The sequence below is a fragment of the Gracilinanus agilis genome, chromosome 3 (genome assembly GCF_016433145.1).
Source record: "Gracilinanus agilis isolate LMUSP501 chromosome 3, AgileGrace, whole genome shotgun sequence".
NCBI classification, from domain to species: domain Eukaryota; kingdom Metazoa; phylum Chordata; class Mammalia; order Didelphimorphia; family Didelphidae; genus Gracilinanus; species Gracilinanus agilis.
This window is the reverse complement of record NC_058132.1, coordinates 61957124-61984511: the sequence shown is the minus strand read 5'-3', so window position 1 is coordinate 61984511 and position 27388 is coordinate 61957124. Positions and strand designations below refer to the sequence as shown.

The 27388-nt window shown below is 40.9% G+C and overlaps 1 protein-coding gene across 1 annotated transcript in view; it reads right to left on the bottom strand.

Moving 5' to 3' along the window:
• Positions 1 to 27388, bottom strand: part of LOC123243156 (non-compact myelin associated protein) — a 49679-nt gene that overhangs the window by 2651 nt on the left and 19640 nt on the right. Inside the window, exons 2-4 of the mRNA XM_044671343.1 lie at positions 25208 to 25307; positions 8482 to 8574; positions 3163 to 3247 (exon numbers count right to left, since the gene is read on the bottom strand). Coding sequence (XP_044527278.1) covers positions 3163 to 3247; positions 8482 to 8563 — 167 coding nt within the window. The 5' untranslated portion in view covers positions 8564 to 8574; positions 25208 to 25307. The remainder of the gene's footprint in view (positions 1 to 3162; positions 3248 to 8481; positions 8575 to 25207; positions 25308 to 27388) is intronic.

The window sequence follows — 27388 nt, the reverse complement described above, 5'->3', positions numbered from 1 at the left end:
ATACTCCTATGAGCCTATGAATGTAAATACTAGAAAGAAGCAGGTTAATCCAGTCTAGGTTTTCTTATCTGGCAGGAGCCTGAGGAAGCCTGCTCAGAAGAATGTTTTTAAATGAATAAAATAAAATGCATAGGATCATAAAGGAGATTAATCATCATAATAAGTTAATTAAAATAGTATAATAATAGAAACTAATTATAATAATATAATGCTAAAAAACTAATTACAATAATAAAAGACTAGCCAACATTTATATAGTGCTTAGGTATATAGCACAAGGTAGGTGGTATATTTTTTATTTCCCATTTTACCAAAGAAGAAACTGAAGCAGGAAGAATTAAATGGTTTGGCCAGGGTCACATAGCTAATAAGTGTCTGAGGCTGGATTAGAACTCAGGTATTTCTTTTTGTTTTGTTTTGTTTTTTAATTTTAAACCCTTAACTTTCTGTATATTGACTTATAGGTGGAAGATTGGTAAGGGTAGGCAATGGGGGTCAAGTGACTTGCCCAGGGTCACACAGCTGGGAAGTGTCTGAGGCCGGATTTGAACCTAGGACCTCCTGTCTCTAGGCCTGGCTCTCAATCCACTGAGCTACCCAGCTGCCCCCCAGAACTCAGGTATTTCTGACTGCAGGCCCTGAATTCTATTTACTGTACCACCTAGCATTAAAAAACAAACTCATGGACTTCCTGAAACTCATCTACCTGATCCAGTTCAAGACCTTCATTTAGCAAAGGTAGGAGTGGGAAAGAGGAGGAGGAAGTAAGGGAAAATACTTAGAATAATAATGATGACAATAATAATAGCTTATATTAGCAAAATTGGGACACTAATGCATTGCTGGTGGAGTTGTGAATTGATACAATCATTCTGCAGAGCAATCAGGAATTATGCCCGAAGGGCTATAAAAGACTGCATACTCTCTGATTCAGTTATACCACTACTAGGCTATATCCAAAAGAGGTAAAAAAAAAAATGGGGAAAGACCTGTTTGTACAAAATATTTATAGCTACTATTTTTGTGGAGGTAAAGAATTGGAAACAAAGGGATACCCCTCAACTAGGGAATGGCTGAACAAATTGTGGCATATGAAGGTGATGGACTACTATTGTGCTGTAAGGAATGATGAACAGGATGATTTCAGAAAGAGCTGGGAAGACCTACATGAACTGATGCAGAGTGAAACACGCAAAATCAGGAGAACACTGCACACAGAAACTGAAAACACTGTGGAATGAGCAATACAACAATTCAGGACAATTTTGAGACTTATGAAAAGGAATGCTCTCTACCTCCAGAGAAAGAACTGTTGGAGTTGGAATGCAGATGGAAGCATATTTTTTATTACTTGTTTATTTCGGAATAGGTTTTAGGGCTTTATATTTGGTTTTATAAGGTTATTCACTTACAAAAATGAATAACATGGAAATGTTTTGCAAGATAATATACATATAACCCAGAAAAAAATTAAAAACTAATAAATTAAATTAAAAATAAAAAAGAATAACAAATCAAATAAATAATTTAAATGAAAAAATAATAAAACAAGCAACATAAATAAATAGATGAAGGAATGGACAAATTTTTAACTAAATGAATGATTGAACTGAGTGAGTAAATAAATAACAAATTAAATTAAAGATGCCATTCGGCATACATACACACATAGCACTTTGTGGTTGCAAAACATTCAAATATCTGGTCTTTTTTTTTTTTTTTTTTTTTTTTAATTCTCACCCAACCCTGTGATAGAGGTCAGGGTAGGGGTTATTATCCCCATTTTAGAACTGAAAGATTTTGTAAAAGGTATTTATTTACAACTAAAGGTGGAATCACTCACCCCAAGGTCACCTAACCAGACAGCATCAAAGCCAGGATCATAGGATCACAGATTTAGAGCTGAAAGGGACCTTGGAGGCTGTCTAGTCCAGCCTCATCATTTCTCAGATAAGGAAACTGAGGCGGCTAAATGACTTGGCCAAGGTCACCTAGGTTGTAAGGGACAAAGGTAGGATTTGAAGCCAATTCCTCTGACCCCATTTCACCATACAACTCTGTTCTCTGATCATAAAATCAGTTAGTGATAGAGCCAAGATGAGAAGCCAGGTTTCCTGGTTTCTGGAGTTCAGCACTCTCTTCATTTATGACAATGTCTCTGCCATATTGCTGATCAGTCCTTTCAGGTATGTCTGGCTCCTTTGGGTCCCATTTGAGTTTTTCTTGGCAAAGATATGAGAGAAGGAAATAGCAAACCATTGAACTCCAGAAACTTTATCGTCCTTCTTAGAATCAATACTATGTATTAGTTTCAAGGCAGAAGAGTGATGAGGGCTAAGCAATGGGGGTTAAGTGACTTGCCCAGGGTCACCCAGCTAGGAAGTGTCTGAAGCCAGATTTTTTTTAAAGCCCTTATCTTCTGTCTTAGAATCAATATTTTGTATTGATTATTTGCATTGTATCGTATTATATTATATTGATTAGTTTTGGATTGTATTGTATTGATTGATTAGTTCTAAGGCAAAAGAGTAGTGAGGGCTAGGCAATGGGGGTTAGGGGATTTGCCCAGGATCAAACAGCCAGAAAGTGTCAGATCATATTTGAACCCAGGACCTCCTGTCACTGGTCACCGGGTCACCTAGCTGCCTCTCAGTCTTTTTCTGTTGGGGGATTCCCAATGGAGGGGCTACAGTCAGCTTTCATTTTCTTCCCAGGCACATTTGTGAATTCAAAACCATGCCTCTGCTTCTGCCTCATCGTGGAACTTCCCTCAGAGCCTGAAGCCTCCTCGCCCTGGAACATCCAACCAGCCTTCTCCACCTAAGACTCACCTCATTTGGTGACATCTTCCCCGGGGCTTCCATTTTGTGGAAGAGTCCAAGCCAGCCTTCATTCCCCTCCTGGCCCTGTTCCTGACTTCCAGACTTCAGAACCATCTCCCTACCAGCCCCACATCAGCATCAGCTCGTCTCCTCCCTCGTCCTTCATCCCTCCCACCTCCTCCCTCCAATTCCCAGCCTCCAAAGGGTGCGACTCTCCCTGCACAAGTATTGCCTGGCCGCCTGTGAGGGTTACTGGAGGGGGGATTCGCTGTCATTTTTTTTCTCCAAGTATGGGGTGAAGTAGACAGTCTCTGAGGTTCTGTGCCATCCCCCTTTGTACCTGTTGTACACTTTCAGCAGAATGAGCACCACGGTGAAGATGATAATGACACCCACCACAACGGCTGCCACGATGGCTCCCGAGCCTGCCTCGATGGAGGGAGAGAGAAGGCAATGAGAAGCCTACTAATTATAAATTAATTATAAAGTATTAGTCACTGGTTATTAATCAGTAGTTAATTAATTAGTAAATTAGTCACTAGTTATAAATTACAAATTATATAAACTATAATTAAAAATTGGATAGATAATGTAATATAAATAATGACTAATTATAAATTATTAGTCACTGGTTGTTAATCATTAGTCAATTAATTAGTAAATTAGTCATTAGTTATAAATTACAACTCATACAAACTAATTATAATTAAAGATAGGATAGATGATGTAATATAAATAATGACTATAAATCAATTATAAATGATTAGTCACTGGTTATTAATCAGTACTTAATTAGTAAATTAGTTGCTAGTTATGAATAATCAGTACTTAATTAGTAAATTAGTCGCTAGTTATGAATCAATTATAAATGATTAGTCACTGGTTATTAATCAGTACTTAATTAGTAAATTAGTCGCTAGTTATGAATTACAACTCATATAAACTAATTATAATTAAAAATAGGATAGATGATATAATATAAATAATGACTAATTTACTAATTAATTATAAATGATTAGTCACTGGTTATTAATCATTAGTTAATTAATTAGTAAATTAGTTGCAAGTTATAAATTACAAATTATATGAACTAATTATAATTAAAATAGGATAGATGATGTAATGTAAATAATGACTAATTTACTAATTAATTATAAATGATTAGTCACTGGTTGTTAATCATTAGTTAATTAATTAGTAAATTAGTCATTAGTTATAAATTACAACTCAAATAAACTAATTATAATTAAAAATAGGATAGATGATGTGATATAAATAATGACTAATTTACTAATTAATTATAAATGACTAGTCAATGGTTATTAATCATTAGTTAATTAATTAGTAAATTAGTTGCTAGTTATAAATTACAACTCATATAAACTAATTATAATTAAAATTGGATAGATGATGTAATATAAATAATGACTAATTTACTAATTAATTATAAATGATTAGACACTGGTTGTTAATCATTAGTTAATTAATTAGTAAATTAGTTGCTAGTTATAAATTACAAATTATATAAACTAATTATAATTAAAATTGGATAGATGATGTAATGTAAATAATGGCTAATTATAAATTAATTACAAATGATTAGTCAGTAGTTATTAATCATTAGTTAATTAATTAGTAAATTAGTTGCTAGTTATAAATTACAAATTATATAAACTAATTATAATTAAAATTGGATAGATGATGTAATATAAATAATGACTAATTTACTAATTAATTATAAATGATTAGACACTGGTTGTTAATCATTAGTTAATTAATTAGTAAATTAGTTGCTAGTTATAAATTACAACTCATATAAACTAATTATAATTAAAAATAGGATAGATGATGTAATATAAATAATGACTAATTTACTAATTAATTATAAATGATTGGTCACTGGTTATTAATCATTAGTCAATTAATTAGTAAATTAGTCATTAGTTATAAATTACAACTCATATAAACTAATTATAATTAAACTAGTTATAAATTGCAAATTATATAAAACTCAATTAGATTAAATATATACTTATATCAATATAATTATTGTATTTAGATTATATATGCATTATATATTTCATTATCATATAAACATTATTAGTATAATATGTAATTATATTAAAACTAATTATAAATAAAATTATGTTATACATTATATATAAACTTATATAATCATAAATTATGCTTAGGGCTGGAGAAGAAAAAAGAAAAAGAAAAATAAAGCTTGATTCCTCTTGGAAGGTGAAGTATGTCTTATTGGCTATTGACTTCATAATGGGACTCCTCCTTTCTAAGATTCTCCTTAGCCTGAGTAGTGGTTCAGTCTGTTTTCACTGGTGTCTGACTCTTCATGACCTCATTTAAGGTTTTCTCAGCAGGGACCGGAGGGGTTTGCTATTTCTTTCTCTAGCTCATTTGACAGAAGGGGAAACTGAGGCGAACAGGGTTGGGTGAGTCGCCCATGGTCACAGAACTACTAAGTGTCTGAGGCCAGATTTGAACTGAAGAAAATGAATCTTGCTGACTCTGGACCCAGCACCCCATCCACCGAGACACCTAGCTGCTCTTTAGAAAGTTTTGTGGTTATTCAGTCACTTTTTTCAATCATGTCCAGCTCTTCATGGCTCCATTTGGGGTTTTCTTGGCAAAGATACTAGGTGCTTTGCCATTTCTGTCTCTAGCTCATTTGACACACAAGGAAACTGAAGCAAGCAGGGTTAAATGACCTGCTCAGTGACCAATGATTAGTGATTAATTCTAGTGAGTATTCCCGATTCCAGACCCGATGCTCTATCTATTGTGCCACCAAGCTACCAAGCTTGGGTAAGGTCTGTCCGGTAATAGTTATGGGGTAAAATTCCAGGTATTTCTATAAGTCCATCTTCACAGCCCCCTCAAAACGTTTAGGGTTAGTCATTCATGGCATCTGTTTTCTCTGAGCCAGGGTGGACCCTCAGGGAAAGAAAGTTCTCCTTTTGGTCAAATACAAAATCTGCTTGTAAAGACGTGTGCAGACCATGGAAATAAGGACAGACTTTGAGGATGAATCCCTAGGAGGAGCATGCTCAGCAATGCTCTATCCCAGAAGGAGCTGAGGCTGGTGGTGATGGCAAAGGGCTCCTTGTTGTGATTGTGGTTGGGTATTTTGGAAGCAGAAGGAGGATCAGATGATGAGATAAAATAACTTCTTGGAGGTGAATGAGATAAGGGTGAAGGAGAGAAGGCAGAACTACCCACCGCTTCTTTCCCCACAGTTTTCTCTGCCAGGGAAAATGCCCTTTGGAATTAGATAGACTGGACGGAAGGAACAAAAATGGTTACCAAGGAATGGAAACCAAGAGTTAGTGAAGGGACGGGCAGATAACATCTAGTCACCCTCTGAGATCAGGTTCACCAAACCAAGGTGAACAAGATACTAAGATAGTTAAATAATTAGCAGATGGATCTGGCCTCAAATGTGACCCTGGGCAAGTCACTTAACCCCAACTGCCTAGTCCTTACCACTCTTCTGCCCTGGGACCGATACCTGTAATGATTCTAAGGCTTCAGAAGATAAGGCTTCAACAACCCCAAAGAATTAGCAGATGGGATTGCTGGTGACTGGCTGATGTTCTCTGAAGGACCTTGAAGAATTAAAGAGGAGCCACAGGACTGAAGGTAGCAAACAAGGTTCCCAAACATACCAAGGAAGAAGAGAGAGTGCCAAATTTAGGTCAGCGAAGCTTGATCTCTAGATCCTGGCAAAATTCTAGAATATTTTACCAACAGGGAGGATTGTGAATATTCAGAGAGGTCAGGGCAGCTTCATTAAGATTAGGTCAGCTAGGTGGCTCAGTGAATTAAATCAGGCTCAGAGATGGAGGAAGAGAGGGGTTCCTGGGTTCAAATCTGGCCTCAGACACTTTCTAGCTGGGTGACCCTGGGTCATTTAACCCCCATTGCCTAGCCCTTACCATTCTTCCGCCTTGGAACCAATACCCAGTACTGATCCCAAGACAGAAGGTAAGGGTTTAAAGAAAATAAAAAGACTAGGAAATATCATCCTTGAATTATTTCTTTTATTGTCAGGATAATTAGACTAGTAGACCAGGAGATACTGTAACGAGAGTCTCCCTAGATTTCTGTGAAGCACTGAACACAATCTTGAGTTCTTCTTGTGGATTATTTGGGAGATGCTAGGTGGCCCAGTGGAGAGAATGCTGGCCCTGGAGTCAGGAAGACCCAAGTGGCTCCACTACATCCCTGAACACTTTTCATATAACAGGAGGTAACACAGCCACATGTTCGAGTGTCTTCTCCTGTATAATAAGGGAATAAAGCAAGTGGATGGGGTTTGTGGGTCCCTAAGTCAGTAGGTGGGAAAGGAGGGTACAATAGTGGAGGTAGTAGATTGAGGTGGTAGGAGATGTAAGGGAACGACTGAGTTTAGGGAAATATAAGACGTTGAAGTATAATGAGCGGCAAGGGGAGAGGATGAGGTAGTTGGGCAGGCAGCTGCAACAGGGAGACACAGACTGGGTACACAGGCTTGAGAAAGAGGACACTAAAGGGAAACAGGCTGAACCCTTTCAGGTAGGAAGGGCACTTCTACAGACAAAGGTTAGGGCCAGTCAGAAATGGTTTGAAACTAACTAGAGGGCTTTCTAGTCAGTTTCTCAGGTTCTCAAAGGAAGAATCCGAAGGCTCCTCCCTGTCTGTGAAATAGATGGGCTTCTCAGAGGAAGTCTAGAGATCACTACTTCCTCCAAGATGGACGCCTCCAGCTCCCCTCAGGACCCAAAGAGAAACTATTCCTTTCTCTCCTTATCCCTCTTTTATCATTCAACCAATGATTTAGCAAAAGGTTTGATCAAATAACAACAGGGTTTATTAAGTTTCAGGGTAGATTATAAAGGACAGAAGGATACAAGGTTTCTCTAACAACCGCCTAGGGAGAAGCTCCAGATTGGGGAGGGACACAGGAATGGGGCAAACTGAGCCAGAGCCTGCTCCTACTCAGCCGGGGAGGCTTTGTTGCCTTTAAGGTTAGGGAAGTTATACACAATGAATCAGGAGATAATTTCTATCAAGAGTAGGCCCTACTTGTCTATGGGGAAAACTAAGTCTTCAAAGTTTGATTGCTACCACCCAAATCCACCCTTCTCCCAAAACCCACAGGAAATTAGGAAAGGAAATGGGGAATGGAATAGGGAAGGTCAGGGAAATCCAGAGGAATTAGCTAAGCTACAAAATCTCAAGAGAAAAGGCACAGATTCAAGGCCAGGTTTCAGCCCAAAGACTGAGCTCAGTTGATCCTTCTCTGACCGAGCCTCCCGGATCAATGGCTGCTAGTCAGGGTTCTAAACCCTCTCAACTGACAGAAATTCTGCAGTTAGCCTTTTGCAGGGTTGATTGTACATCTACACTACACCTGCCACCAGACTATAAGTTCCATGATGGAAACTTGATATCTCCTCTACGACCGAGCAACTGTCTCTGTATAGGGTAGGTGCTCAATAAATGCTTATTCAAAGAATGAATGAACACATGCTTGGGATGAGTTGCCTCTTGGCCCAGCCCACAGCTAGAGAACCCTAAGCAATCTGAGTGAGCCTCCATCCCAGGGGCTATTCTCTGGCCTGCCCCGTCCCCTCCCCCCCCCCCCAGTTGCCCTTACTCTTATAGAGGAAGTCTTCTGTGGACATTGCGGTCTCATTTCCTGGGAAGGTGGCACCTCCCAATGGGGCCACAGTGGTCATCTTGGTCTTGTCTACAAAGAAAAGAAAATGGGTTCAAAAACAGACCTTCCTTTAAGCTCGAGCTCCAATGCCTGCCTATCTCTTTGATTTCCCATGAATACCTTTTGGGTGTCCTACGCTGAAAACAAATTCAGTTAATCAACAAATATTTACCGATTTCTTCTTACATGGCAGGCACTAGGTGGGGCATCATGGAGACTAAATTCAACACTCATTGAGTGCCTCCTGGATCCTGGAGATCAGCCCATCAATTGACAAACACTTACTAATGTACCAGGCACCAGGGATACAAAGATAACAGCCTCTACCCTCAAAGAGCTTGAATCTAATCAAGAAATACAAAATTTTGGGGCAGCTGGGCGGCTCAGTGGATGGAGAGCCAGGCCTAGAGATGGGAGGTCCTGGGTTCAGATCTGGCTTCAGACCCTTCCTAGCTGGGTGACTTTGGGCAAGTCACTTCATCCTGATTGCTTGGCTCTTGAAATTTTTCTGTTTTAATTACTTAGTAATGATTTTAAGACAGAAGGTAAGGGTTTAAACATTTTTTAAAAATCACAGTCCTATCCCCACTTCAAGTCTTTATCCTCTCCATTTCATCCTCTATAAAACTACCAATGATTGTCTAAAAGCCTAGTCTTGAGGAGAATCTGGGTGGCTCAGTGGATGGAGAGCCAGGCCTAGAGATGGGAGGTCCTGGGTTCAAATCTGACCTCAGACACTTCCTAGCTGGGTGACCCTGGGCAAGTCACTTCACTCCCATTGCCTAGCCCTTATTGCTCTCTTTTGCCTTGGAACCAATACACAGTATTGATTCTAGAATGGAAGGTAAGGGTTGTTAAAAAAAAAAAAAAAGAAATACAAATTTAGGTCAGACATAATCCCTGCCCTCATGGAGCTTATAGTTTGGTAAACAAGTAAACTGTGGTCATATCCCTCTTTTTTACAACTTTGAAAACTTAGGAGCGTAAAAATGTTTTTTTGTTGTTCAATCATTTCAGTTGTGTCCGACTCTTTGCCATCCTGGCAAAGATAAGATAATGGAGAGGTTTACCATTTCCTTCCTCAGGTAATTTTATAGAAAGGGAAACTGAGGCAAACAGGATGAGATGATTTGCCCAGGGTCACCCTGCTAGTAAGTGTCTGAGGCCAGATTTGAACTTAGAAAGATGAGTCTTTCCAACTCTAGACCCAGAGCTCTCTCCACTGGGCCACCTAGCTGATGGAAGTATTTGAGAAACTATTCTATGGAAAAGGGATTAGGCTATATCTGCTTAGCCCCTGGAGAAAGAGATGAGCAGCCAGAGATGAAAGGTATGGAGAGAAAGAAAAGAGAAAGAAAAGAAATAAGAGAAGTGGGTGGCCCTCTTCGTTGTTCTCTTCCAACCAAAGCTGAATTGTTGGCTCATCAGATCTGATGGAGGGGAATTATTATTATTAATTTGTTTATTTATTTAAATCCTCACCTTCCTTCTTACCATCCATACTGTATATATTGGTTCCAAGTCAGAAGAGTGGTAAGGGCTAGGCAATGGGGGTTAAGTGACTTGCCCAGGGTCACTCAGCTCGGAAGGGTCTGAGGCCAGATTTGAACCCAGGATTTCTAGGCCTGGCTCTCAACTCACTGAGCCATCCAGCTACCCCCTGAAGGGGAATTCTTTCTTAAAAGTCAGGGTTAGATGAGATGACCCCAACTCCCTCCCTCCTTCCAGGTCTCTTCCAACTCAGAGATTCCAGGGAAAGTCATCAATGAAGACAGTACATTATAACAATCTCAATTTCAGAGGTGCAAAGGGCTAGGGGAGGGAGGTCTGGGGATTGTCCAGGACTGTAGAAAATCAGGGAAGACTTTCTGGAGGCAGTGGCATTTCAAAGGATTTGGGGCTAGAGGGGAACTTAGATACCTTTTGTTGAATACATGATTTTAAAATTCAGTTTCTCTTTTATGAGGAAACAAAAGCCCTAGTAATGGAATGACTCTATTACAAAAAGAATAATATGGAAATAGATTCTAAATGATAATACATGTATAACTCAGTGGAATTGCTTGCCGGCTCTGGGAGTGGGAGAACAAGAATCATGGAATCATGGGAAAATATTTTTTAAAAAGAAAATAAAAATTAGATTAAAAAAAAAAAAGAAAGAAAACCCCTCCATGGGGTTGGATAGGACTAAAGGAACATCATAGATTTAGAGCTCAAAGGAACCTTAGAGGTCATCTAAGCCAACTACTCCCTTTAGCAATGAGGAAACTTGAGACACAGGGAGGTTAGTGACTTGTCCAAAGACACAAAGAAAATGGCAGACCCAGAATTTGTACTGAGATCATTGGACTTAAAAATCTAAAACGACACTATATTGAATACACCAGTAACCAACATTCGTGCGTACCTCAAGTATTACAAAGCTCTCCCCTCATCATCATCCTGTGAGGTATGTGGTACACATATTATTTCCCCTGGTTTCCAAATGGGGAAACTGAGGCTTGGAGAGGGGAATGAATTGCGCAACTGCGCGATTTGCAAGCCCCAGTACCTGCCTGACCGAATCACCGAAAGGAAGTCAAAGGCTGAGCAATAGCAAAACTAATGAAGGTCCTTGAAAAGAGATAACGAAATCTAACTTCTCTCTCATGGCAGAAAGGTGGGGGACCACCACGGCAGAATCGTCATCAAATGTGGGCTCTCTATTAGAGGGTTTGGCTTAATTGTTTTTAACAAGGGAAGGTTCCGTCTGGGGGAGGTACGGGTGGGAAATGAATGTGCCATGGAGACAAAAAGCCTCTATATAAAACCTTTTAAAAAAAGTATCCCAGCTTGGAATGAAACTCAGGTCCCCTGTGCCCAAGACGAGAGTTCTTTACACGCACTGTCCCAGGCAGCCTCCGCATTTTTACACAAAAATGTGAAAAATTGTTCTGGATGATTAAAAAAACAACAACATGAAGAAGAAAAGGGAAAACAAGCTTCGCTCCAGTGGTTTCTCTGATGCCGGCATATCCGTGTCCAAGAGAAGGCACTCTGTCACAGAGCTGAGGACAGCAAGATTCCAAGGGACATACGGACTCTGGCAGTCCCATGGGCGATCCTGAGGCCTCACGAATTACGACTCAGTTACTACATATTACAGGGTATCCAGGGGGCTGGATGGATGTGAGGAGGGAGGCAGCTCCTGCAGGAACAGACCTCAGGTTCAATTTTGTGGGTCCTTGCATGAAGCCAAGGCTACATGGAGAGGAGAAGACAGAAATGGAAACCCCACCAACTACATGGGGCCTCCCAAAGGCACAGAATATGTGAGGAGGCATTTCTGAGCTGCTGCCAGGGGGCTTAGTCACTTAAACCCATCATCTGCACTGGCCCTGTGGATTCAAAGACATAATTTCGGAGCTGGAAGTCGCCTTAGAACAGAGACTATTGAACTGAGAGGGGCCTTAGAACACAAAAGGTCAGGGCTGGGAGGGCCCTTGGAACAGAAAATGCCAGATCCATGAGGGACCCTGGAACCCAGAATGTCAGAGCTGGGAGAGCCCTTAGAACAGAGAATGTCAGAGCTAGGAGAGACCTTAGAACAGAGACTGTCAGAGCTGGGAGAGACCTTAGAACAGAGACTGTCAGAGCTGGGAGAGACCTTAGAACAGAGAATGTCAGAGCTGGGAGAGATCTTAGAACAGAGAATGTCAGAGCTGGAGGGAACCTTAGAACAGAGAATGTCAGAGCTGGGAGAGACCTTAGAACAGACAATGTCAGAGCTGGGAGAGAGCTTAGAACAGAGAATGTCAGATTTGGGAGAGACCTTAGAACAGAGAATGTCAGAGCTGGAGGGAACCTTAGAACAGAGAATGTCAGAGCTGGGAGAGATCTTAGAACAGAGAATGTCAGAGCTGGAGAGACCTTAGAACACAGAATGTCAGAGCTGGGAGAGACCTTAGAACAGACAATGTCAGAGCTGGGAGAGAGCTTAGAACAGAGAATGTCAGATTTGGGAGAGAGCTTAGAACACAGTGTCAGATCCAAGAGGAAACCTGGGACCCAGAATGAAAGAGCTGGGAAGACGCCTTAGAATATAGAATATTCAGAGCTGGCAAGGCCCTTGGAACAGACAATGTCAGGCCAAGAGAGCTAGAAGTGGCCTCACAGCAGAGAATGTCAGAACTGGGAGAATCCTTAGAACACAGAATACAGATCTAGGAGGATCTTATCAATCACCTGGGCCATTCTTCTCTAACCCTCCCCACTTTTTTTTTTTTTTACAAGAGACCCCATGAGAGGAAGGAACTTGTCCATAGCCCTCAACTTCATGGCCAGGTTAGGCCTACAGCTCCAGCTTGCCATCAAAGCTTTACTTGAAGACCTCTGGTGAAGGAAACCATTGGTCTCTGAGGGCAACTTATTTCTCTTTGATGCCTTCTCCTGGCATTAATCATCATTGTGGTAGCCTTTCCAGGCCTCAATTCTCTCATCTGTAGTATGATGGGCAGGGCTGGGGCAGATAGCCTCTGAGGTCCCTGTCCAGCCCCAAAGTCCCTCACTGCTACAATCCTACATCTTCCCTTCCATCAAGCTTCTTGGTAGGCTGCTCACTCCTCTGGACGTCTCCATCTCCATCTCCATCGTGTCTCCATCGCTGCGACCCAGTGATGTCTTCATCCTGGAAGAGCACATGGGCCCTGGAACTGAGCTCTCATCAGCCCTCTGTGTCCCTGTGGCCTCTTCCCCTTCCTCCCTAGGTTTTAGTCCTCCAGTTCTCCTTCTAAATCCCACCCCCAGGGGTACCTTCTTCTCTCCTACTCCCCATGCAAGTTTCAGTTTCCTTTTATATATAGTTTCTTCCATTAGAATGGAAGGCCCTTGAGAGCAGGGGCTTTCTTTCTTTTTTCTCATATTCCTAGAGCTTAGCACAGTGCCTGCCACGTAGGAACCTCTCCATAAATGTTTATTTACTGTTGGAGTAGAAATGCAGAAGAAAACATATGATTTATCACTTGTTTATTTGGGATTTTGATTTTATAAGATTATTCACTTATAAAAATGAATAATATGGAAAAATAAAGGAGGAAAAAGATAATATTTTAAAAAATAAATAAATGTTTATTTATTGACCGATAGATGGTCCCTGTTACTCTATAGCCGCCCTCTGAGAGAGACCAAGTAAGAACTCTCTTTTTCCTAAGAGATGGTCTGTTAGGCACCTAAAGCCAGCACAAGCCCTCTCTCTTTAAGGCTAAAACCATAACTATTCCTCCATTGATTTTCATTTGATACCATATTAAGGCCCTTCAACCTACTGCTCATCTTCCTCTGGATAGCTTTATAGATGGTCAGCTTTATTCATTAATGGCCTTCCTAAAGTGGGGTGCCCAGAGCAAAGGAAGAAAGGAAAGAAATGAGTATTCATAAAGTATCTACTATGTGCCAGGCAATTCACAATTATTCTCATTTGATCCTCATGAAAATCCTAGAATCCTATTATTATTCCCATTTTACAGATGAGGAAACTGAGGCAGTCAGAGGTGAAATGACTTCCTCTGTTAAGTGTATTAAGTGTCTGAAGCCAGATATGAATTCAGGTCTTCCTGACTCCAGGTCCAATGCGCTCCCTGCCATACCACCTTATGTGCTAAGAATGGAATCTAAAATTCTAGAACTTGTAAAATTTAAATTAATATCAAATAATGCCAATTATTATATTTTATAAGATTTATTAATAATCACTTGAAGTAGAGGAAATAAGAAGAACAAAAGTAAAAGCCTGAGTGAAGAGAAGTTTTCCCGAGCAAGTTAGCAGGAGAAAGGCGGGGATACAGAAACTTTTTCTCCAAAACGTAAGGCTGTAATGTGAGGATGAAAGTGGGATTCTGGGAAACGGAGAACTGGGGTACAAAATTCTAAATACACAAACTCAAAGCAAAGAATAGCAGAAGTCCTTTCCTTATTTGTGACTCCAAGTTTTTCTTTTGTTCTTAAAACAAAACAAAAAAAGCCCTTACCTTCTGTCTTAGAATCAATTCTGTGTATGGGTTCCAAGGAAGAAGAGTGGTAAGAAGTAGGCAATGGAGGCTAAGTGACTTGCCCAGGGTCATGCAGCTAGGAAATGTATGAGGCCAGATTTGAACTCAGTCCTTCCTGACTCTGGGTCTGTCTCTCTATCCTAGCTGCACCCATTAATTTTTTTTTTTAATGAAACACTCAAATATTTGTGCACACCAAATTTCACATTAGTGTTCTAGACAAGTCTTTTGAATCCTGACTGTCATACAGTGGGTTGGCTAATTTTGACACACAGGACACTTATGCCTTCCTTCAGTCTACTGATAAATGGCTTAAATAGCATAGGGCCAAGCACCCCGGGGCACTCCACTGGAGACACCCCGAGTTCATATTGACCAATTAAGTTGAGCCATCTAGCCATCACCTTCCATCTTTCTCATCAGAACAGCCAGAGAGTCCATGCTTTGCAGACATCAATATAAATTCAGGGCTTGGGACCCCCAAGTTAATGAACTTTCCATTTCAACTGAGTTATGAGTAATATTTCCTTATGACCCTTTTTATTTATTTTTTTAAAGTTTTTTTTATTATAATGTAAAACACACTTCCACTTTGGTCACTGTTATAAGAGCAAACTCATACAAAACCAAAACCCTCAAACAAAACTGTGAACATATTAATGTGAAATTAAAGACGGCATACTTTGATCTGCATCCATCTTGCTGCAAGAGTTCTTCCTCCCGCCATAAATCCTTCAAGGTTGTCCCAGATCACTGAATTGCTCAGAGTAGCCAAGTTTTCACAGACAATCATCATCCAGTATTGCTGTTACTGTGTACTATGTTCTCTTGGTTCTGCTGATTTCGCTTTGTATCAGTTCATGTAGTTCTTTCCAGCTTTTTCCTGCTTATCATTTCTTATAACACAACAGTATTCCATCACCAAAATGTACCACAATTTGTTCAGCCATTCCCCAATAGATGGGTGCCCCTCAATTTCCAATTCTTTGCCTCCTCAAGAAGAGTTGCTAGAAATATTTTTGTACAAGTAGGTCCTTTCCCCCTTTTTATTATCTCTTTGGGATACAGACCCCTTATGATTATTTTTTATGCCTTATGATTATTTTTAAATTTTTAAATTTATTTTTAAATTTTTCCATGGTTCCATGATTCTTGTTGTCTCCTTTCCCTTTTCCCTCTCTCCACCCAGAGTTGACAAGCAATTCCACTGGGTTATATTATGACCATTTTTAAATATAAAAGAGGGAAAGGAATGGACCCACTGAGCTCTCTGATGACCATAGGGCAGCGTATGAGTCAGTGTCCATTACTGAAACAATTAGGAGAGAGAGGGCAAAAGCAGGTCACAGGGGCCCCCAAGGAGTCTCCCCTCACCAAAGGAAGAGCCTGGAAGGCGCTAGTCAGACATGCTGAAGAATTTCTACTGTATATTTTGCTTTGGTTTTTTGGCACTCAATGAATACTTCAGTCAAGCTAACTTTCTATTCCTTGGAGAGGACACACCATCTCTCTGTCATTGCATCATTGGCTATGTCCCCCCCCCCCCTTCTTTGGAAAGTCCTTCCTCCCTACCTCTGCCTCTTAAAATGCCCAGATTCCTTCAGGCACCACCTACATGAAGCCTTTCATGAGCACCCCCATTACCTGCCACCTTTGATTTGTTTTACAAATACTTCTATCTATAGAAAAGCAGGTTGCCATGATGGACAGACAGCTGACCTTGGAGTGAGGAAGACCTGGGTTCAAATTCTATGATTTTGGGTGAATGAGTCTATTAGCTTCTCAGGGTCCCATGCAAGTCTCTAAGACTATATAATCCACAGAGCAAGAGTTCGTCTGTATTGACAGAGGGAGTTGTCTCACCAGGGATTCTTTAAGCCTTCTAAATCACTTACTCGGTCATAAAATAAATTTTGTCATTCAGTCATGTTGAACTCTTTATGACCCCATTTGGGTTTTCTTTGCAAAGATTCTAAAGTGGTTGGCCATTTCCCTCTCCAGCTTATTTTACTGATGAGAAAATAGAAGCAAGCAGGTTAAGTGACTTGCCTAGGGTCACACAGCAAAGACACTGGAGTGGTTGGCCATTTCCTTCTCCAGATCATTTTACAGATGAGGAAATTGAGGCAGACAGTGTTAGGTGACTTGCTCAGGATCATGTAACTATTAAGTACCTGAGGATGATGAGTCCTGACGCTAGGCTCAACACTCCATCCATGTACCACCTAAGCCACTACTTTCTATATATTTTTATATGCATTAAATATATATGTAAATATAGATAATATAAAATATGTCATTATATATTATATAAATGTTATATTATATACATATATTTTATATATATTTTTATATATACCTGCTGTCTCTTCCAATAGATGTTAGGGCAAGACCATTTCATTTTTTGTTGTCTGGTATGTAATAGACATTTAGAAAATGCTTACTGATTGGTATTTCCAAAAGGTATGTGATATTGGCCTAAGAAACTGCTTTTGGAGGTCCTCCTTGGCCCTCCCAGTATTCACCTGAAGCTAAGCCCACTCCCATCTCAAATTAGTCCCTGATTTCAATAGCCCACTGAAAAGGGCTCTTCCAGCCTCAAGGGGTATCATGGAAAGAGCCTGGATTTGGAGTCTGAAGACCTAGGTTCAAATCTCAGTCCTTCTATTTCTGAGCTGTGTGATGTTGGACAAGTCCCTTAACCAATGTGGGTCTTGATTCCCAAATCTAACCCCTTCTGGCTCTAAATAGCTGACCCAAGGAGGACTTGACAAATCCAATAACAATCCAAGTGTAAGACAAACACAAGCAAGCCACAAGGTCTTGTGGAAGAAATGCCAAATGAGTGGAATGGAGAACGAGGGCCCCAGGTCCGTAGGAGGGAGCCAGGCCCGTGGGCTGAGGCTGCCCAAGCCCGATCAGAGCTGGAATGTGACCCAGGGCTTCCAGTAGCTTGTTTGTCTTTTGGCCATAAGTCAACATTCCTGCTCCCAATCCCCAGTCCCGCAGAGCACACACCCCTTTCTCTGAGCCTTCAGACCCTACCCCCCCAAATATGTACAAGGCTGGAAGGCCGACCTCCTCCTCCTCCTCTGTAGTGAGAGAGAGAGTGATGAAAACAATATAGCATGGAGAAACCTGGCAAGTGGGCTGGTCGGTCCCCACTGAATGCCTCCTTTGTTTAACCCTGGCCTGGTTATGGTAACCTGACCCTTCGTCTAGCAAGGGGGCCTGGTACCCCAGAGAAAAAGCGCTTGATCCAATGCTTCTGGAGACCAGGTAACACAGGAGAATGTTTCATTCCCCTCCCCGCCTCCTCACTGTGCCCTGGCCCACACGCTAGGATGGAAACAGCCCTAGACTAGGGCTCTTTCATCTGCCACCAACTAGTTCAGTGAGTTTGGCTAAGCTTCGTGCTGTCTCTGGTCCTCCTCCTTTGTAAGGTGGAGGGTTTGGACTAGACTTTCTCCAAAGATCCTTCCAGCCCCAACCTTCTTTGTTCTCATTTCTCTTAGTCCTAGGACACCTTCACACCTTTCCATTGCTTTTTAATTTAATTAAAAAAAATTAAAATCCTTACCTTCTGTCTTAAGATGGATATTAAATATCAACTCTATGATAGAATATTCGACAGGGTGAGGCAATTGCTTTTCTTCCCTTTATTAATGCCCTCTGCTTGCCCAAATCCCAATTTTCCCACTCGAACGCAGTTCTCATTATCACACTATGAACACTGGACCCATTTGGGCCCCACTTTTATCTTGGGCGTTCTCTTTTCCTAGAGGAGACTGCCGGGAGCTCAGGCATATTCCAGAGGCAGCATCAGAGATGATTTCTCTAGGCTGCCCTCCTTGCCAATGGACAGCTCCCTCTGAGAATCTACAGGGAGACACCATGACCTCGAGGCACCTCCGGCTCACCATCTTCACCCTGTCCAAACTGTCCTGAGAATCCTTGCCTGAAGACATCCACTAATTGCTAGGCATCTCTGAAGGACACCTTCCAGTTTCTCAGGGATGCTGCCCCCTAAACAACTTCAGTACAACATTGACTCACTGTCTTAGAGCTCTTCCTCTAATTTACCACCATTCAAACCAGGATATGCATTCACTGTTTCCCTTTTCGTCATCCCTCGCTACCCTCCCTCCCCCTTGGCTAGCATACATTGGGCACTTAATTTATGATTGTTAATTGATCAATTAGTTATTCCTTTCTTCAAATTCACTCTACCTACATATTGCAATTACCCAAGGTGCTAAGAACGCTTTTTTTTAAAACCCTTACCTTCCATCTTGGAATCTATACTGTGTATTGGTTCCAAGGCAGAAGAGTGGTAAGGGTGGGCAATGGGGGTTAAGTGACTTGCCCAGGGTCACCCAGCTAGGAAGTGTCTGAGGCCAGATTTGAACCCAGGACCTCCCATCTCTAGGCCTGGCTCTCAATCCACTGAGCCATCCAGATGCCCCCTAGACTGATCTCTAAAGCATCTTCTTATCTTAAATCTATAAGTCAATGATCAGAATTTCTTCTTTATAGTTTGAACATGGTTGATGGTCAATGACTGATCAAAAGTTGCAAACCCTATGACTTGTACCTATCTGTTGTCCTCAGAGTTTAGCTCCATGACTTGGCCAAACCTGCTGCTCATCACCCAATGCGTGAGACTTCCCAAGGCCATCTTTCTTTTTTCCTTCCTCCTTGGGATTCCAACATGATAGAACTATCAATATCATTCATTCAATCACATGTGGTCTTGTGACATGTCTTGTATTAGCATTTACTTTTTTGTGTTTATGTGTCTTGTCTCTTTAGCTAGGTTACAAATATATTGAGGATAAGAATTCTATTTCTTAGGTCCTGAGTGATAACACATGTATAACCTAGTGGAATCCCTTGTCAGCTCCACAAGTGGGGAGGTAAGAGAGGAGGGAGATAACAAGAATCATGGAACCATGGAACAATACTTTAAAAATCATATTAAAAAAAGAATTATATTTCTAAGGGGGCATCTAGGTGGCTCAGTGAATGGAGAGCCCTAGAGACAGGAGGTCCTGGGTTCAAATCTGAGCTCAGATACTTCCTAGCTATGTCAGGAGTTCCCTTTAAGAATGAAATCAGAGATCCAATCCTACCTAATAATTTCATGTATCCCCATAGAATCCAAAACTGGAAGGTAAGACCTTCCAGTCATACCAATGTGCTTCATTGTTCTCTTTTGTTGTGTTTTTAATTTTGTGGTTTTTAGGAATGAATATTACTACAAAGAAGTATGCCAAGGCTATAACTCTTAAAGAGCACATTTCAATGATTATTAAAGATATTGCCCAGGCTATTCATAAGACGATTTAAAGGATCTTTCAGGCTCACAAAGAAACAGGATCAGGCATACCTAACCGAAAAGGAAAGTTCAGTAAAAAATAACAACAAAAAAGCACCGCTAAGAACTAACAAATTATTGTGGGACTAAACATTTATCTTCAGAAATCAAGCAGAGACCTGACAGCTGGAAGGGTTGATAATTATTCATCTACAGTGTCATATAAGTCTTCTTGAAGTTGGAATTTTATTCAGAGAATGCTAAAATTTTTTAAAGCCGCCTAAACATTACTAAAAAGAAAATAGAATCACTTGCCATTGGCAAGACAATACAAAGTCTGGAGTACTAAAGATTGGAAGAAAAAGTCATTTTTACTATGAAATTCACTTTTTCCTTCCAGGCTGTATCGAAATCATTGTCAGAAGAAGTCTAAGTCAATAAAATCTAGGTATTCTTCATAAGACTATAAAATGCTCAAAAATTTTTTTTAAATCTTACTTTCTATCTTAGTGACAACTCTAAGACAGAAGGACAAGGGCTAGGCAACTGGGGTCAAGTGACTTATCCAGGGGTACATAGCTAGGAAGTATCTGAGGTCATATTTGAACCCAGATCCTGACTCCAGATTGGAGCTCTATTCCCTGAGCAACTTGGCTGCCCCAAGTTTGTTGTTGGTTTTTGTTTTTTTGTTTTTAACTTCCAACATGCCTGAAAGTTTGTTTGTTTTTTTTTACTGATGTAATGTACTTTGATGGATATATTGACACAATGAAACATAGACCTGTTTTGAAGTTGCAGATATTCCCAGATGGAAATGGAATATTGCAACCTTACACCATGCCGGACAATACAAAAGGTTAGGAAATTTGTCTAAGAGATGGTGATAAACATGCTTCAATAGGTTTGGAACCCACCTTATTTAAAACCCACTAAAACTGAGAGGCTCTATAATAAAGGCTATACTTCCAAAAATGAATTGTTTGTCAAAGAGAAACTTTATATCTAGTCTGATAAAAATGTGGTTTTCATTATGAAAAATTAAAAACAAAATAAAACAAAACAAAGAAAAATAAAACAAGGGACTACTGCAGAAAGGGGACATGTGGCCTATTTAAAAGTTTTTTTAAAGACGTAAAAGACTTCAAGGTTTATTGTATAAATCAATAAATGTAATTATTTTAACTTGTCCCAAGTAATTGGCAAGGCACAGCAGTCTGACCTCATCCTTTAACATTTGAGGAGACAGGCCCAGAGAAGTAAAAGGATCTATCCAAGATCATGTATTTAGTAAATGGCAGTGTTGGACCTCAGATGCCAACTTCAGCTCTCTTCCAGTGTAATAGGCAACTTCTCATCTATTTTCCTTGTTTTCCTATTTGAACTTTAGTGGGTTGGTTAGGGAGGTGGAACCCTAATGAATAAAGGTCTAATTCAATTTTTATTCATCGTTTTGCTCAAAAGTTATCTCATAATGCCCTCTCACTCACTCCCTGAACCTTTTCAGGCTCAGAAACAATTCAAAGAATAATAATTGAGCGAAATCTATTATGCATCCCCATTTTATTAGCGGAGAAGTTGGGACATAGAAAAGGGAAGCAATTTGTCCAAGGCCATCCAGGAAGGCAGTAGCCCTGCTTGGGTGAGGTAGGACATTACAAGGTAAAAAGAGCAGTTAATATGCCCCAAAGGCATATTAACCTTGCATACCCTTTGACCCAGCACCATGGATCTCAAAGAGATCAAAGGAAAAGGAAAAGGACATATAGGTACACAAATATTTATAGCAGTTCTTCTGGTGGTGGTGAAGAATTGGAAACTAAGGTGGATGCTCATCAATTAGGGAATGGCTTTACAAGTTGTGGAATATGATTGCTATTAGAAATGATGAGCAGCTTTGTGGTGGCAAAAATTTTGAAAATGAGGGGATGCCTTTCGATTTGGGGAATGGCTGAACAAATTGTGGTATCTGTTGGTAATGGGATATTATTGTGCTCAAAGGAATAATGAACTGGAGGAATTCCATGTGAACTGGAAAGACCTCCAGGAACTGATGCAGAGTGAAAGAAGCAGAACCAGGAGAATGTTGTTATACGGAGACTGATACACTATGGCACAATTGAAGGTAATGGACTTCTCTACAAGCAGCAATGCAATGATCCAGGACAATTCTGAGGGACTTATGAGAAAGATGCTATCCACATCCAGAGAAAGAACTGTGGGAGCAGAAACGCAGAAGAAAAACATTTCCTTGATCTCATGGGTAGATGGGGATATGTTTGGGGATGCAGACTCTAAGCGATCACTCTAGTGCAAATATCAATAATATGGAAATAGGTCTTGATCAATGACACATGTAAAACCCAGTAGAATTGCTCATTGGCTATGGGTGGAGAGAAGGAGAGAACATGAATCATGGAACCATGGAAAAATATTCTAAATCAATTAATTAAATAAAAATTTTCAAAAAAAAAGAGAAAGAAATAATGAGCAGGATGGTTTCTGAAAATATGAACCTATGTAAAGTAAAGTGAGCAGAACCAGAACACTGTACATACACATAACAACATTATACAATGATTGACAGTGAACGACTTGGCTATTATCAGCAATACAATTGCAAGGACTTAATGATTAAAAAAAACACCTATTGCCCCTGAATAAGGACTTTTTTCTACTCCCAGTTATATGAATTGAAAGGTTTAGCGGAATTGTACCATTTACAAAGTTATTTATCAGCAATAAAGATTAAGTTACCAGCCTCAAAAAAAAACAACACCTATCCCCCCTCCAGAGAAAGAACCAATGGAGTCTGAATGCAGATTGAAGCATACTCTTTTTACTTTCTTTATTTTTCTTGAGGCTTGGTATGGAAATATATTTTGCATGACTGCATACATATAACCTATATTAACCTATATTACTTTCTCAAGGAGTGGGAGGGGAGGGAAGAAGGGGGAGAATTTGGAACTCAAATTTTTTAAAAAGGAATTTTAGAAATTGTTTTTACATGTAATTGAGGAAAAAAATAAAATTATTTTAAAAAGAAAAAAGACCAATTTAGTTCTTTATGGCACATTTCAAAGTAGGTCTGGCATGACTATTCCAAAGGCTAGCTAGATGGGGACTAGTTAGACCACGTCCCTGGTCACTTTTCTGGTCTGTGCTGTCCTGTTCTGAGAACTCTTCCCCAAGAAGTGGGAGTAGGGGTGTCCTGCAATCCTAATTGGTGAGAGCCCACCGTATCCTACCAACCCCAGATACAATGAAGAAGGGGACATGACCCCTGCCCTCAAGTAGCTTATAGACCAGCCACAGAATGAGACATAAATGTGGCAGTTCAATGAGTCCTTTGCAAGAAAGAAATGAAAGTTCAGAAAAATGACAGGAGATACTGCAAGATCCTATGTGATTAACTGTCTTGTGACTGGCACAGTCAGTACCAAAGTAGTTTGGAGGAATGATGGTTTATTTTTTCTTTGGGCTTGTCAGGGAAGGAGGAGCTAATGGATCTGGACCCTAAAGGACACAGAATCAGCAAAGTAGAGAAGGTCAGGGCAGTAGAGGAACATGGGCCAGTGTCTAAAGTACTTAAATTTAGCTGGAGGACTTGGGTTTGCTGTAGACCCTTGGACAAGCCCCTTAACTTTCTTAGGTCTCAGTTTACCCTTCTGTAAAGTACTTCCATTTAGATGGAGGACTTGAGTTTGCTGCAGACCCTTGGACAAGCCCTTTAACTTTCTTAGGTCTCAGTTTATCCTCCTATAAAATGGAAAGGCTAAATGTGATAACTGATCTTTGATGCCTTGACCCATTTTAGTTACATGGAAAGCTGTGAGCCCAAGTCCAGAACAAGGAAGAGATAAGATGTATTGGTGGGATAATGAGTCTTTCCAGCTGTGGGATCCCTGGCCTGAGACATCTGGAATCTGCTGCTGAGTGACCCTGGGCAAAGCTATTTCCCCTCAGTGGGGGTTTTCTCTAGCACAAAATAAAGGGCTCTGTACTAGAGGGTTCCAAGGTCCCTTCTAGCTCTGACAACCTACAATCCCAGCTACCTTGGGATGTTTCCAACCTTCCTGTTTGGGATGTGGCCCTTCGCCTCCCTAGAGACTGCCTTCCATGCCCCTTATCCCAGAAGCAACAACATCCCTTTTCCCTGCCCAGCCCCTGCCTTCCTGCTCTGAGCCCCTGGCCTTGGGAGGGGATGGGAGTTGGGGGAAACAAGCACGGCTTCTCAGGAGAGCTGGGGGCAAGCTCAAGTGGCCTGGAGCCGCGGCTGGCGAGCAGCCAGTCACAACAGCTCCAGAGACACACTGGGATGCTTGTTTGGGTGACTAACAGTTTCATTTAAAAACTCTCTCCTCTCCTTCCATCCCTCTCTCCTTCTCTCTCCCTCTCTCTCTCCTTTCTCCATTTCTTTTCCCCATCTCTCTCTTTCTTTTTCTCGCCCATGATTTTCTTCTTCTTTTTTTAAGCCCTTACCTTCCATCTTAGAATCAATACTGTGTATTGGTTCCAAGGCAGAAGAGTGGCAAGGACTAGGCAATGGGGGTTAAGTGACTTGCCCAGGGTCACACAGATAGGAAATGTCTGAGGCCAGATTTGAACTCAGGACCTTCCATCTTTAGGCTTGGCTCTCCAATTACTGAGTCACACAGTTGACCCACCCACCAATTAATTTCTTATGCCAACCTGTGATATATTGAAACCACAATATCCTATTGTAGATTGATATATTGAAACCACAATGGGAAAGTCAAGAAGTAGAAGTGATAACTATATTATTAGGTGAGAGGCAGAGTAGAAAAAAATGCCTGGTTAGGAGAAACCTGAGTGCAAATCATAATTCTGATATTTACTTGTTTTGTGTCCAACTTAACTCCTCTCAGCCTCAGTTTCCCCGTCTGTCAAATGAGATAAATAATGATACTTCTATGGGGGCATAGGTAGGTGGATCAATGAGTTGAGAGTCAGGCCTAAAGGTGAAAGGTCTTGGGTTCAAAGCTGACCTCAGATACTTCCTAGCTGGGTGACCCTGGGTAAGTCACTTAACTCCCATTGCCTAGCCCTTACCACTCTTCTGCCTTGGAACCAATACATGGTATTGATTCTAAGACGGAAGGTAAGAACGTTAAAAAAAAGGTTAGGTTAAAAAGTATGTAAACTGAACTACTATTATATATTTAACAAAGCTTAAATTACTATAGCAATTATACCCATTTGACAGATTGGGGAAATGCCAGGTTTAGAAACCAGATCTGACTGTAGGTCCATTTCACTCTCCCCACTCACACCACAGGAACCCCAAGAGAGGGCATACCTCTTAGGAAAGGATGATGCTCCTTAGAAGTCAGCTGCCATCTTCACTCCTTAGTTTTCTGTGCTCCCTTCGGCAAGTGGCTGTGCCTCTGTTTCCCAGTCTGTAAAGTAAGCAACAAGGCTAGATTTAACTGTTGACTGCCACAGGAGGCTGGGAGAAACCAAGGAGCTCATGAGCTTAAAGACTTCTGGGCTACAGGACAGAGCATCCTTGGTCCACAAGTCCATCTTCTCTCTCTAGCCTGGTTGTCACTCTTCAGGAAGGACCAAGGTCTCTAGAGTTTGTGTGTCTCGGAGGAGTGCCTGTTTCAGAGACGTGGCCAGAAAGGAGGATTTGGGGGCTCAGGAGGAAGGTCCACCCTGCTTCTGCCTCATCACGCTTCCTCGACAGAACCCCAGAGGAGAATTTCCCCAGGGCTCCTCGTAGAACATTGAGGAAGAGCCAGTGATCCGGGAGAGAAACGGGACAGAACCTTCCTTCCAACTTGCTGGCACTCAGTGCTCTCAAGTTCAACAGTGACCCTGCACCGGGGCTTTGAGCATCCGTAGCTGCCTCCCTCTACTAGAAGCAAGCTGCTCGAGGGCAAGAACTGTCTTTCCTTCTGTATTTGGATCTACACTGAGAAGCATGAGACTTGGCACTTAATAGGCACCTGATCAATGCCTTCTCATTCCTTCACTTATTCATTTGAAGACTTGGAACTGGGAGGGACTGGGCAGCTAGTCTACTCTACTCACTTAGTCAACCCATTCCATTCCTTAGAAGAGGAAACGCAAAAATAAATAAATAAATGAACAAACAAACAGGCAAATAAATAAATAAGTAAATAAAAGAGAGGAAACTGAGGTCACCCTGGACAAGTCACTTGACTCCCACTGCCCAGCCCTTACCACTCTTCTGCTTTGGAACCAATACACAATTTTGATTCTAAGACAGAAGGTAAAGGTAAATTTAAAATTTTAATTAAATATTAATATAGAATACACATAATAATAAATATTAAAATAATAAATAAAATTTAAAAAATTTTAAAGAGAGAGTATAAGTTGGTAAGACTGAATACTGAGGCCATGAGGTTGAAGAACGGCAGCTTCTTGAGAGTAGGGGCAATATTGTTTGTTCTTATTGTACAAATGAATTTAATTACAGCAGTAGTAAGGCAGATGAGGTCCTAGAGAAAGGGGTAAGTTAAGTGTGTGAGATAAAATGAGTGTGAGTCTGTGGAGTGAGAATGGAGAATTAAGAACAGGAGGGTGAGGGTAAAAATGACAGACTCTCCACATTCTGTCTTAGAATCAATGCTAAATATCGGTTTCAAAGCAGAAGAGCGGTAAGGACTAGTCAATGGGTGTCAAGTGACTTGCCCAGGGTCACACAGCTGGGAAGTGTCTGAAGCCAGATTTGAACTCAGGACCTCCCATCTCCAGCCTTGGCTCTCTATCCACTGAACCACCCAGCTGCCCCCTCATATTAGCATTTTATTGATTGCCACTATTGAATCATTAAATTTTCAACTCACTAAAACTCCCAGCTTTCTCAGTGAAGCAGACATCCTGCCTTGCTTCTCCCACTTATACTGGTGAAATTGATTTTTTTGAACCTAACTCTAAGCCTTTACATTGGTCCTTATAAAATTAGATCTCGATTGCTTTAGTCCTGTGTTCTGGGCTGCCAAAAGTACTTAAGAAATGTTTATTGACTCTGATTTTCTAAGACACAGCACTTGAGCTGTCCTTTCCAGGTTGGTGTCATCCACTAATCTGATGAGCACCAACTCTGCTCTTATCTGAGTCAGGTAAAAATTCAGCTAAAGCAAAGAGTCATGTACAGATCCTTGGGGCATTCCATCTCCTTCCAAGGTAGGGCTTTCATGATGACATGGCCACTCTTTGGGGGAGTTGGGAGAGAGGGAGAGGGAGAAGGGAAGGGGTGGGGGAAAGAGAGAGAAGAGAAGAGAAGAAAAGAGAAGAAAGAGAGAGGAAGACGGAAGGAGGGAGGCAGGGATGGAGGGAGGGAGGGAGAGAGAGAACAGAGAACAGAGGAAGGGGGAAGGAGAGGGAGAGAGAAGAGAAGAGAAGAGAAGAGAAGAGAAGAGAAGAGAAGAGAAGAGAAGAGAAGAGAAGAGAAGAGAAGAGAGAGGAAGACATAAGGAGGGAGGCAGGCAGGGAGGAAGGGGGGAGA